At 36.6% G+C, this 13,397-nt stretch overlaps 1 protein-coding gene across 1 annotated transcript in view; it reads left to right on the forward strand.

Moving 5' to 3' along the window:
* PARP8 (poly(ADP-ribose) polymerase family member 8) overlaps positions 1-13,397 on the forward strand; it is a 636,820-nt gene that overhangs the window by 395,320 nt on the left and 228,103 nt on the right. Inside the window, exon 15 of the mRNA XM_069221607.1 lies at positions 4,136-4,228. Within this exon, the coding sequence (XP_069077708.1) occupies positions 4,136-4,228 (93 nt within the window). The remainder of the gene's footprint in view (positions 1-4,135; positions 4,229-13,397) is intronic.

A 13,397-nucleotide genomic window follows, 5' to 3' on the forward strand; every position in this document is an offset into this window, starting at 1 on the left:
TTGAATGGTTCCTTATTGAGAGGTAACAATATTAAATGTTAACTTCAACCCCAACTCTTTCCTATTGATAACCAACTCTGTTACATTTAAAATAGCCTTTGGGTCATTTTCATTGTAAGAACATGTCCTTTTATATGCCTTGTTTTCAAATGCCATGCACCCTTTCCTATTAGGCATTATGGCTTACTTAGGGGTGATTTGTTAATATTTGAAAAGAGGGTATAGACCTGTCAAAAGGGGTTACATTTGCAGTTTAAACTTCTACCGCCAGATTACTGGTTGCAGGTCTGCAGTCATGTTTTATATTATTAATCTACAATTTGTGCTGTAGTCACTACTGACATTTACCATACAGGTCCTGGGTACACTTTGTCCTATATACCGGGGACTTATAGGTACGTTAAATATGCCAATTTGGAGTATAGTTAATTTTGACATTTTAGGGGTCTGAGCACATGCACTGGAACCTGGTTAGCAGAGTCCCAGTGCACAGAATCAGAAAACTAGCAGCATCAGTCCATAAAAATGGAGGTGATCGTGCAAAACGGGGCATTTTCTTACATACAACTTACACTAAATTCTGTGATGTTATACTATTGTTGAGCAATGTATGAATTGCAAGTTTACAACCATTTGTAAGTGAAAGTCATTTCTGATCACCAACGCAGGTGTCCACTGGACAACTGAACTCTTTTTTTAAATTATACAAGTGCATATTTTCAAAATAATGCCTTATTGTGATTAGGATCAGATAAATACAGTATTCTAAACTTCAGATTTTAAGGAGCTCCAAAAAGTTGGTTGATGTTTAAACAGAAAGCTGAAGGGGTTCGGATTGAAAACTGTTCATTAGTCATGTAAAGAATAGCAGTTTCTGGTGTGCAACATATTGAGTAGATTGTAAATTATCATTTATTGTGTATATATATATATATATATATATATATATATATATATATATATATATATATATATATATGCCACATCATGCTCAATCATGTGTTTGGTTTCCAAATGTCAGCCTTTCACTTTCATCATGTATGCACATACATTATTGTCCCACATGTATAATAACCACATTCTCCAAAGAACCATTTAATTGTTTTTTTTCCTAGGATCAGTTCAGAGTATTTTCACTATTTCACCTTTTGTAACAAGGTAGGTTTCAGGCTTGACCAGTATTTCACTTTGTCTTGTAAATAAGAAAGTTGTGACATATTGGTTAATCTCTGCTACTCATTACAAGAGGTGAAATTGTGCAAATATATCTTGAACTAATGCTCGGATATGAAACAGAACTAAGAGAAACATAATTAATGTTTTATTGTTTTTATTGATTATATTCTCATCTCCTATATGGGTAACTGCGTGGCTCTAGAAGATAGGTGTATGCCACATGGCATGAATACCCACTTTTTGAGTTACCACATGTCAGAATGTTCACCGTATGCTAGAGTTGCCTTTTAGTAGTTTTCAGTGGTCAGAAACTACCAATGGGTAGTCACAACAATCCCAGTGGCACAAAAATACCAGGGCTAGCCAATACTGTCAAAGTTGACAAGCAATGCCAAGGATTCCTTCAATATTCCTGGACAAATATTAGTCCAGAATTTTAAAAGAAGCCAATATAATGTCAATGACACCCCACAATATGACATTGCCACAATCATGCCTAGCCTACCTGCCAGTATGTTGAAGCTAACCACCACCAGCTGTTGGACAAACAGTAATATGCTATGGATGGTCTTGATAATGGCAAGGATGCTCTCTGTATTCCTCGGCTGGCAACATCATGCCAGGGCTGATATGATGTGAGGTATATTCAGCATGATGTTAGAAGTATCAATCAAAATACCTTTTCCTCATGGTAACCAGTTACTGTGTTTCTTCAAAGTGATAGCATGACAGCTTTGTATCTGGAGAACTGCAAAAATGTGTAGTACTCTGTTTACCACACATTTTTCCCATAACATCCCAGTGGACCACCGCATGTTCCCCCCAATGACATTTGAAAATGTCAATTTTATTTTCTGATTTCAATCCGGAAAATAATAGCCATTTTGTGAATGTAGAGGTGGAAGTATTTTCCCTTTGGCAGCCTCTTGTTCAAGTATTTGCAGACATTCACAATGACTCTCAAAAGGAATCTTGTCTGATGATAATTAATAAGGCATGACTTTTTAGTGCCTCTTTGCTATTACTGGTATTGACAAAACTGAGTTTTGCCACAAAGCAGTCTCTGTACAAACAGCAGTGACTGCTTTGAAAACTATACTTTGTGCTTTGGGCCCAAAGTTCTCTCAACTTAACGTTTTAACTTCTTTTATTTGTTAAGCCAAGAATATTTTTGGCTGCCCTTATTTTAAAGTGTGCATTGGTTACATACTATTAAATATACTGCACATTTTGCCGCTCTTCTGTTGTGTGTAAATTTATTTTGGTTAACAAAATTAAAAAAAGGTAATGATAGTGTACTTTTTCATGCTGTGTTATTGCATAATGTGTAGTAGTTAAAGGGGTAATACAGTCCCAATGATGGTAAACTATCTTCTTTGCTGAACCAGTTTTTAAAGCAGATAGCAATAACTATTTCAAAAGGCCACTTGTTGATTTCTGAGTTTAACCACAGTGATGCAGACTTGGTTAAACTATATTGTATTGTATTCAGTTTTGTTTCAGGTATTTTACTGTTCTAAATCATTCAGGATCTACAACATTGAAGAAGGTATAAGAGTTCCACAGCCCTCTGTGATGAACATGCATTTAACATCTCTTTATTCCCTGCAATATGTCACAATTTTGAAAAACAGAGCCTGTGTGGCATAGCTTTATTTACCAAGCGTCATTTAGCAGGCAAGAAACAGGAAGCACATAGTTCCTAATAGACATACCTTACGTTCCTCACCAGCATTGTAATATTTTATTTGTATGTATAAAAATGTGACAGAGGAAACATAACAATACAAATCAAATATCCTTAAAGCGTGGTAAGGTTGGTTTATAAGATCTACATGTATTATAAAACTATGAAGGGTAAGCAGTGAGTAATAGAGATTTTTTAATCACTGGTACAGAAGTACTTTATTGACATCTCAAGCTATGCTTTCATTGTCTGTCGGATGTCACTGAGAACATCTTGTTTAAAAAACTTTGTTATTCACAGTCATCCATCTATATTTTGATGTATTATGCATTATAATGAATAATGAGAAGGTGATATTTCAAAGTAAGTTATACCATATAGGATGCCCTTGGATTTTAAAGTACCTACTAGATGTTGAATCCACTGTTTCGCCCATGCATGACTTCCCTAGAATTTTGATTAAGTTTGTGTTCTCAAAAACACTCTCCACATCCTTCCATTTTTAGTGCCTTCCCTCAGCTTTAAGAGCTAGGCTATCCTACACTGTGGAGGGCACATTTTACTGGTAGGAGTGTTCAGAAACTTACTAATGGCATATGGATAATTACAACTTTGTCTACATATGGTTTAGAGGCATCCTTTAATGAACATTTCCCAAACTAATTTTATTGAAAACAGCCTCACAATTGAATGACACTTGCTGTCTCCTCAGTACTAAAAGAGTAGGGCAGTGCTCTATCCCTAAATACATATTCTTGTCTGTGATTCAGACATGTTTGTTTTCGATGTAAAAAAGGTTTAATAGTGTTTATTTCCGGTCATGAAAATATTGATTAGACAGATAAACACAACTTAATTTTCGCATTTAATTTCATAGACAAAGACTGGAAATTGCTTGTAACAAGAAAGTTACAGATATCAACAGTTATCCCAATTCTGCATTTGTTACATACATTTTAGGCTTCACATGGCTTTCTGTGTCATATGTTTGTTCCTGAAACATCTGCTAAGTAAAGGCTTTGTAATGCACTCAGACTTGCATGGATGAATGCGGCACAACTACACATAGAGGTGAGTGTACAAGTACATGTGAAGTTTGCTTTTTTATAAAACATCCATTTTTAGCAGAGTTGTGTTAAGTGGTCACTAACAAAAACAAACTTTACTTTCCTGCTAAAAATATTATTGAGTTTTAAACATTCTGGTCTATATAAGTATTAAATGTCTACATGTGCTACAAGAGCTTTTAATGTGTGTACCTTTTTTTTTCAGCCAACAGTATGTGAACGGGAACTGTGTGTGTTTGCATTTCAAACACTAGGTGTTATGAATGAAGCAGCTGATGAAATTGCTACTGGGGCCCAGGTAGCTGTATAAATATTTATTAAATGTGTGTGTTTTTTAATTTTAAAAGTATACTTTTCCTTGCATTACTTTAACATCTTTTCATAGCAATAACTACCTATAGTGAATTGTTGTTTAAAGTAGTTACAATTTGATTAATAAACTAATGTTTCATGTGTATGCAATGTTAAAGATAAATTTTCAGCTACACAATTAAGTTAAATACTGGTGGCATCTCACATATAACATTAGCTTTAAAAAGCTGGATTGTTCATGTTCTGAGGATAATAACATGGATATTCAAAAATCTCTGGGAAATGGACTCAGAAAAACAAAAATATATGTGAAAAGAATAACAGGATAGGAACATTTAACAAATGGGGACTAGAGAAATGGAAAAGGCTATGAAAGTGAATTAAAAGTAGGCATTTCTCAGAAAAAAAGATAAGGCATTAGTGGGCTACACAAGCCCCCACAGGTAAATTGAAGTAATTAAAAAAAATGCTCAAATTCCTTAAAAAAGAGAAGAAAAAACAGGGCAAAGAAGGGAAAATGACAAAATAGAGAGTTGGATGTACGTACAGTAATTGTAAAAAATGTAGTCCTAGGACTAAATTCAAAGTTCCTGAAAAATTGTACAAAGGTAAAAAAAAAACAATTAAAAACTTAGCATTCCAACATTATTTACAGTTGATTAATCACAAAAGAAATAATAAACTTAAAAACAACAAATTCAACGAAATGTTGTTTTTCTAATTTTGCACCTGTGTCAGGCTTTTTATCATTACTAATATTGAGCCATCATAGGGCAATTAATGCACAATAATACATTTACCAAAATGCAGGCACATCAGTTAGTTTCCATTTTCTCCACAAGATGTTTTTCCCTGAGAAAAAATAAATCCATGCCACCACACTTTCAGGATTTTTTGGGTGAGCTTGTTCTCAATTGTTGACCTAGAAATTGACCACATTTTTTTTTTAGCAGATTCACATGTTTCCAAGCTGAGAATGGCATGCAACACATGTAATTACACACAAGGTTTGACTTTGTAGGTGATCCATGCACTTGTCATGGAATTCTTACCCTTCCCAGCTTCCCCTCAGCACGTTTTTTTTTCCTACTTCTAAATCTCAATATCCTACTGCAGAAATACAATATGTTCACAGATTAACCCCGTTAGGAAGTTTCATCTTTGTTAAAAAACGTGCACATCGAAAATTCATGTGTAATGTAAACTGATCTCTTGAACCGTCATTCTGCCCACAACAACGTATATCATGGGGACATTGGGTCAGATCACCTCAGCCACTATCCTGTGAGTGAACATTTTGTCTGGTCACAAGTGCACTTCCAGGAAAAGAAAGTGCAGTTTAGTCTCAGGTGGTAGGCCAGTGATTTATTTTGAAATAATTTATTTCTTTTTGTTTCTTTATTATTATTTTTATTTTTTGAGTCATCGTTGTGTGTTTAAACAATTTTTACAGGTTATAGTAGTGCAATAGTCAGTTCAGTTAAGTTCACACACCTTTATTCAGATTTAAACAAAATCCATAAAAGTGTACATTACAAAAACAGTTACATATTGTCAATATCAAAACATCATGCATATAATCACAAGATAAATATGCTAAAATATTTAAAGTAGTAAAAAACATGCAAAGCAGCAATACTACAATACCCAGTCCTTAAACTGTTAGCCCATGAGTACTAATTCATATCTCTTTCTCAGGGCCAACATTGTTTTCTAAAAGTTCAACGTTGCCCAAAACACCTGTTCATAAGCCAATCTCTGTAGATAGCACAAGCCACCCTGATAAGGTCTAGTATTTTCTTTCTGCAAAACAGGTACTAAACGTATATACTTTGGTGCTTCTTATAAGGGGCATAAGAGCAAAAAAACAATGTATTTTTAACTGAAAGTCAGTCGCAGCTGTACAGTGGTAAATTGTGCAACCGACAAACCTGGGTGGAGAAGCCATGGCCACCTGTATCATAGAAAATCTGAGAAGAGAACGATACCTACGATGAAGAAGATTCATGACCCAGTACAAATATGGTTCTAGGCCCTCAGGCATGCTTTGGGCGTTCCTTAGTCTAATGTTAAAATGGCATTTTAAAAAATTATCTTACAACTTCTTTTGACTTATGAGTGATGGAAGACGGATCATCATACAGATATTTTAAGTCTATCACTTCAAAGGTCGTCTTCAAATAGGACAGCTATGGAATTTCTGCCACACCCACTAAGCTTAGGTAGTCGGAAATACATGCTTGCACCAAGGAGGCCTCAGGGTTAGCCATAACTTAACCCAAAACAAAAGGGGGGCAAGTCATAAGGAATCTTCTAAATAGGGAAGCCCAAGTTCTTCGTGGCAAATCAAATTTGCCATACCCTGAGGAACCTGCAAGCAGATTTTCAACTACTTGTAAACTATGCACATTTACATATCCCCATATGGCTGCCCCATATGAGCCTGCTGAAATGCACTCAGTTTTATACAAATATATCAACTCTTTAACAGGTTTTTGCCCTAGTTTCTGGGCAAATCTAAAAATTGCTTCAATATTACTTTTAAAACAAGAAGTCTGAACCGTTAATAGGTACTTGCAGGCCAAGGAAGATCTAAAAGGAATTTAAAAATAATTAAAATGTTGTACCTTTTCTAATCCTGTACACCCATCATAAATGTTTTAGTCTTTGTTTTGCGAGGCCCTCATGTCATGAAAAAAGATTTGCCATCATTATTTTAAGGTCTAACCTAGTCATTTAATCTGTAAAACCATATAATACAATTTGCAGACCATTTGCCATACAGGCAACTAATACAGCATTGTCTGCATACAATATAATCAGTATCTGATGGGCTCCTATGCAAGAAAAATGTTTCCCAAGTTGGATCAGGTGCCTAGTGACTCCACTTATATATAATTCAAATAAAAACGGTGCTAGAATACATCCCTGTTGGGCACCACGTGTAACCTTTATAGATGGAGTCCATTTGCCCTGAGGCCCACAGCATACTTTCAACAACAGTTCATGGTGTAGCCGCTTTAATAGGACTAACAGTTGAGGCTCAATGCCCATCCCTTCCATCAGGGCCCAGAGTTTTTGACTACTTACTAGGTCAGACACTGTTGATAGATTGATAACGGCCATGTTAAGTTAACCTTTTTCTTGCTAAAACATACTTGCCCAATCATAAATACAAATTTAAACACTAATCAATTGTACTAACCCCCAGTTTGAAGTCAAATTGGACACTTGACAGTATTTTGTTTTCGGAAGCCCATTGTTCCAGTCACTCTAGTAGCACTCTACCCAAAATCTTCATACTGGGGTCAATTAGTGAAATAGGTCTATAACATGTTGGAGAGGACCTATCACCCTGTTTATAAATAGGTACTATTGCAAGTTTCCATGATGCAGGTATATATCCCTTAGCCACATACCTAAAATCATTTGTTGATAATGGAGCCCATGAATCTAAATTTGACTTAAAACATCCACAAGAACCCCATCCATGCCTGGAGCTTTCCCGGCCTTGCTTATTTTAATTGCTGTCTCCACCTCCTTAACATCAAAATTAAAAGGACACCTACAGATTCACTTCTAGTCTGTGTCATTCAGTGACTGCATGAGGATAGGGGGCAGAGAGGACAGCTTCACAATAAAAGATGGCTGAAAAGTGCATCACCCGATTCTCTGAGGAATTGTTGACTCTATTTTCAGGGTGCTGTTGCCAGAAAAATAAGTCCTATGTACTATTTTCCAAAAAAACCTATTATCTCTTAAAGAGATTGCTATTTGTAAATCATCCCAAGCTTGTTCCCTAATCTCCCCTTTTCTCTTTTTAAGGCACAATTTATATTGATGTCAGGCCAAAGAAACTTGTTCTAATGAGTGGGCTGAAATGTGAAAATAATTGTTTACTTCTTGTGAGCTGCTGAACATTCGGCGTTAAGCCACCTATATGGAGGTTTTTCTCTATTAGGTACATAGAAGTCACTAATTTTTCAAAGGCCAATTGCAGGATCTGGCCTTGAGGATTCTCTGCAAGTCATGTAAAAATAAGAGGAACATGATCCACAACCAACCGATTTAGGAAAGATTCAGCATTTCCCCTTTCCCAATTCGCTTTTATGCCCCCCCTGCTTGCAACTAACTTGCAATCATGCTTATCCATATTAGCGACTTTAGCCCCAAGGCTCAAAGCTAAAACTAGTGGGTTGTGGTCACTCAAACAGTGAGTTTGAAACTTAAAATCCTGTACAAAAGGGACTAGAGCATCAGACATCAAAATAAAATAGATAGTACGACCTGTATTACAGCTCATAAAGGTGGGTGGTATCATTACTTTCCTATCATGAGATATCAGATCACTGGCTTGGGACAGAAGCACGTCTTAAAAAAAGAATATTTACAGCATCCAAAAACACAGAATGTGAGAAATTAGTGAAATTTTAATCCTCCATATTTAGTTATCCACAAACCCGTTTAGCATTTAATTTACACAGTTTTATATTAGAATCCCCAACCCAGAACTGCCTTTGTAGTAACCACTACAAAATTACTCTAATTTAGGTTCTGTATTTAGCGCCCCAGACACATTGTACAGGCTGAGGATCCTTCACCACCAGCTTCATCCACTCCAACCGCCACCCATATAATCCTCAATACCAGAGGTTCTAAGGTTACTTCATAGCACAAGACTGTGCTAAACAATCTATACATATGTGAAGTCTATTACATACATTACATACATTACAACACATCTTCCCCTTTTATGTGTTAAAAAAACCTAAAATAATAGTAGAAATCCATATACCTATATCATATCACATATAACAACTAAAAACAAGTTACATTTTTTTTAATCCATACAGATATACTAAAAAAATAATCTAACAGAAACAAACATATTTTTTTTTCATTAAGCTGTATTAACACATCCAAGTCATCAAACCTCTTCGGGTTTGTAAATAATCCTGCCAAACCTTCCAGTGTTGATTTGGATGTCATTGTTTGTAAGTTTTCTGTACCTGACGTTTCACTGTCATGCAGGGAATGCTGAGTACTACTATACATTGGTGCTTCAAGAGCATGTGTTTCACTGTCGCTCCCCACCAATCTACTGTATGAATTTGCCTCCTCACTACTTGCCTTTTCATCCGTTTCCAACCAATCATAACTCTTGACATTCTCCCTTTAAGCTTGTTTATCATTCCTGCACTTGGAAACCCTGCCCAAATGCCACACTTACCCATCACTTAATTTAACTGAGTTACGGAACACTTCATACTTTCAGAGGCTCTGAATATCTGCTTTCTCTCTTTTCTTACTTCAACACAATCGCCACATTTTACTCTCTTGTTCCGATTTTATTGTATTACCACTCCTTATATGCTTGGTGAGCCTCGTTGATTTTCAATCTTACTTGATCAGGTGACCATTAAACTCGCTTACCAGATAATAGCAAACCAAGATCCTTGCTGATAGGTTCTTGACCTCTCATCAAGTAAAATGGGCTTTCCTCAGTGACACTACTGGGAGTAATTCTGTAAGCTTAAATTAATTTACATAGCTCACTTTCCCCATTCAAACCACTACTTTTGGCCAACTGGATACTCCCTTGAATGACCCTGTTGAATCGTTCCACTAAACCATATCCTTTTGGATGATATAATGAGGTAGTGTTATGGATTACAACATTTATTTTAAAAAATAAATTAATTTCTCAGCAACAAATTGAGTTCCGTTGTCGGTAATCATAGACTTGGGTAGACTTTCTCTTGTAAATATTTGGTCTAAAAATTTATTAATTCTTTCACATTCTGCCTTATAAACTATTTCAATCTATGACCATTTTAAAAAATTGTCCATTACGACGAGGATATATTTGTATTCACTATAATCACATTCCACCGGTCCCACCAGATCTAAACCTATCTTCTCCCAAGACATATTGGGGCATGCAATGGGTAATAAAAGTGGTTTAAATGTTTTCTGACACTTATCAGAAATATTGCATTCCATGCAATCTCGTATGTTTTTTCAATTTGCTTATCAAAACCAGGCCACCAATACTTGCTTTTGACTCTTTGTTTAGTTTTGGATATTCCAAGATGCCCTTCATGACATAAATCTAGGATCTTTTTCCTAAGAGACACTGGAGGTACTGCTCTTCCACCTCTGTACATCATATTGTTTTCTAAATAAAGTTAATTTCTCATCTCCCAGAATATTTTTTCATCTGTCCCCCCCAAATTTTTTTCAGCCCAACCTTCATTTATATAACCGGCTATTCTTTTTAAACTGTCATCTTTATTCCATCCTTCCTTCCTCATCATCACAGTGTGCCAATACCACCCACAACTCTTTATTACTTGCATCCGTTGTCACAATGGTTTTGCATTTAGATTTAAATCCCTTTAGAAATGGTGCCTTACAGATTTAAATTTTTTAATTCTGAAACGCCCTTTGACACTCATTTGATCAAATAAATTTGGATTTGTTCTTGAGTAATTGTCATATATGATATGTTTTTTCAGAAAAGTTCCTAATGAACTTGGAATAAAGTTCAATTAAACCCAGAAAAGCTCTCACAACATCTATTTCAGCAGGACAAGGAACATCTTTTATGGCTTCCACTTGTTTTGGGTTAATGCCATTCTTACTGATATAATGTCCCAAGTATCCCACTTCCTCTCAAGCCAGCTTGCTTTTAATGTAGTCTATTGTCAAACCTTTCCTCTTAAGGATTTCTAGAAACTGTTTCAACCTATTGTTGTGTTCCTCTCTATTTTCACCCATGACTACAATGTCATCTTGGAAAAACATCACCCGAGAGATTCCATTAAATATATTGCTCATAATCCTTTGGAACACCGTTGCAGCTGATGCTAGTCCAACAGGTACTCTGGTAAATTGATAACATCTGAAAAGCATAATGAATGTTGTGTATTTCTTACTATTGTAGTGTAACAGCACGTGATGGTAAGCGGATTTTAGATTGATAGTTGAAAACCAACACATACCCTTTGTTGTGGAAGACACTTCATTTATGCGTGATAATGGATATTGATCAACTAAGATGTTTTTATTCAGCTCCCTGTGGTCCACACATAATCTTTCTTTCCCATTGGATCTCCTCACAACTAATAAAGGAGATACACATTCTGCTGACTCAACTTGCTAAAAAATGCCATCCTCCACCAGTTTTTTCAATTCATTATAAATGTCCTCCTTAATAGAGATAAGTATGTGTCTAACCTTACGAACACATGGAATTGCTGATGATTTTAATTCTATTTTTGTGCTGAAACTCATTCAACAACCCCACTTTACAAGAAAACATTTCTAGATTAGAATCTAAGATTTCTTCCTTTACCTCAAGATATTCTTCTTTAATTGTCAACACCGGTTCTTCAGTTTTGGGGTTAAAAATTATTCCTGATTCACCCTGGTCCTTCCAACCTAAGACTAAGGGTCCCTTTTTGGAAACATACAATTTGCTCTTTGCTTTCCTCGCTTTTAACTGAAATTCTAACACCCGGAAACCCATTAATTCAATTCTGTCACCATTATTACTTTTGGCAACAACCTCAGAGTTGTCAAGATGTGTGCTTAATTTTTCCACAAATGTATCCTTCCATGCATCTTTATTCACTATGGTAAAGGGTGATCCGGAATCTGCAATCAACTCAATTATCACCCCTTCCACCTTCAATTCACACCATGTTTTCATCCTTTTAACTTGCTCTACACCTAAAAAAAACACCTGATAAACATTTGTATTATCCAAATCATTGGAATTGGAGTCACTGTCCTCTCTAATGTATTTAACATTCATTTTTGAATTTATATATTTCCTCCTGCAAACCTTTGCAAAGTGACCCACAACACCACAATGAGAACACTTTTGATTTCCTGCAGGGCATTTTTTGAAAAATGCTAAGTGGTAGGCGCTCCCACACCTGTAACATTTCTTTTGTTCCACACTTATCGGTTTACAATCTACACTATCTTTACATTTACAATCCTTTGCTTTTTGAACATTATTTTTAGTTTCACCACCTTTCCAGTGTTTTGTATTAGATATTTTGTTAACTTCTTTCATTTCTTGTACCTCATCCATTACCGCTTTGGCACATCTACCTGTAAGTTCCGCTTTCTTTACAGGAGCAATTACGTCCTTTAGGGGTGCTTCACCATTGACCCACAGTTTATCCTGAATATTTGGGTTGCTCGCATGCATAATGATTTGATCACAATTAAGTTCTTCGTGGAGCAGTCCAAAACGACATGTCAGCGCCAGGGCACGGAGTGCAGTACCATAGTCATCAACATTCACAGTTTTTCCTTGTTTCCTCTGGAAAAAACATATACCTATCCACAGTAACCCACAGAATAGGTGCGAAAGGTGCATCAAGATCCTCCAAAGCATGTGTAAATACATTTCCTCCCTCTCTGGGTTTCTTTTCAATCTGATTGTATGTGTAAAGAAATGGCTCCCTGTTGCAGTTACCCCCCCACTTTTTGCCTGATACTGATGCTGACTTGACTGAGAAGTGTGCTGGGACCCTGCTAACCAGGCCCCAGCACCAGTGTTCTTTCACCTAAAATGTACCATTGTATCCACAATTGGCAGACCCTGGCATCCAGATAAGTCCCTTGTAACTGGTACTTCTAGTACCAAGGGCCCTGATGCCAAGGAAGGTCTCTAAGGGCTGCAGCATGTCTTATGCCACCCTGGAGACCTCTCACTCAGCACAGACACACTGCTTGCCAGCTTGTGTGTGCTAGTGAGGACAAAACGAGTAAGTCGACATGGCACTCCCCTCAGGGTGCCATGCCAGCCTCTCACTGCCTATGCAGTATAGGTAAGACACCCCTCTAGCAGGCCTTACAGCCCTAAGGCAGGGTGCACTATACCATAGGTGAGGGTACCAGTGCATGAGCATGGTACCCCTACAGTGTCTAAACAAAACCTTAGACATTGTAAGTGCAGGGTAGCCATAAGAGTATATGGTCTGGGAGTCTGTCAAACACGAACTCCACAGCACCATAATGGCTACACTGAAAACTGGGAAGTTTGGTATCAAACTTCTCAGCACAATAAATGCACACTGATGCCAGTGTACATTTTATTGTAAAATACACCACAGAGGGCACCTTAGAGGTGCCCC

Source organism: Pleurodeles waltl, chromosome 1_1 (assembly GCF_031143425.1).
Source record: "Pleurodeles waltl isolate 20211129_DDA chromosome 1_1, aPleWal1.hap1.20221129, whole genome shotgun sequence".
In the NCBI taxonomy this organism is placed as follows: Eukaryota; Metazoa; Chordata; class Amphibia; order Caudata; family Salamandridae; genus Pleurodeles; species Pleurodeles waltl.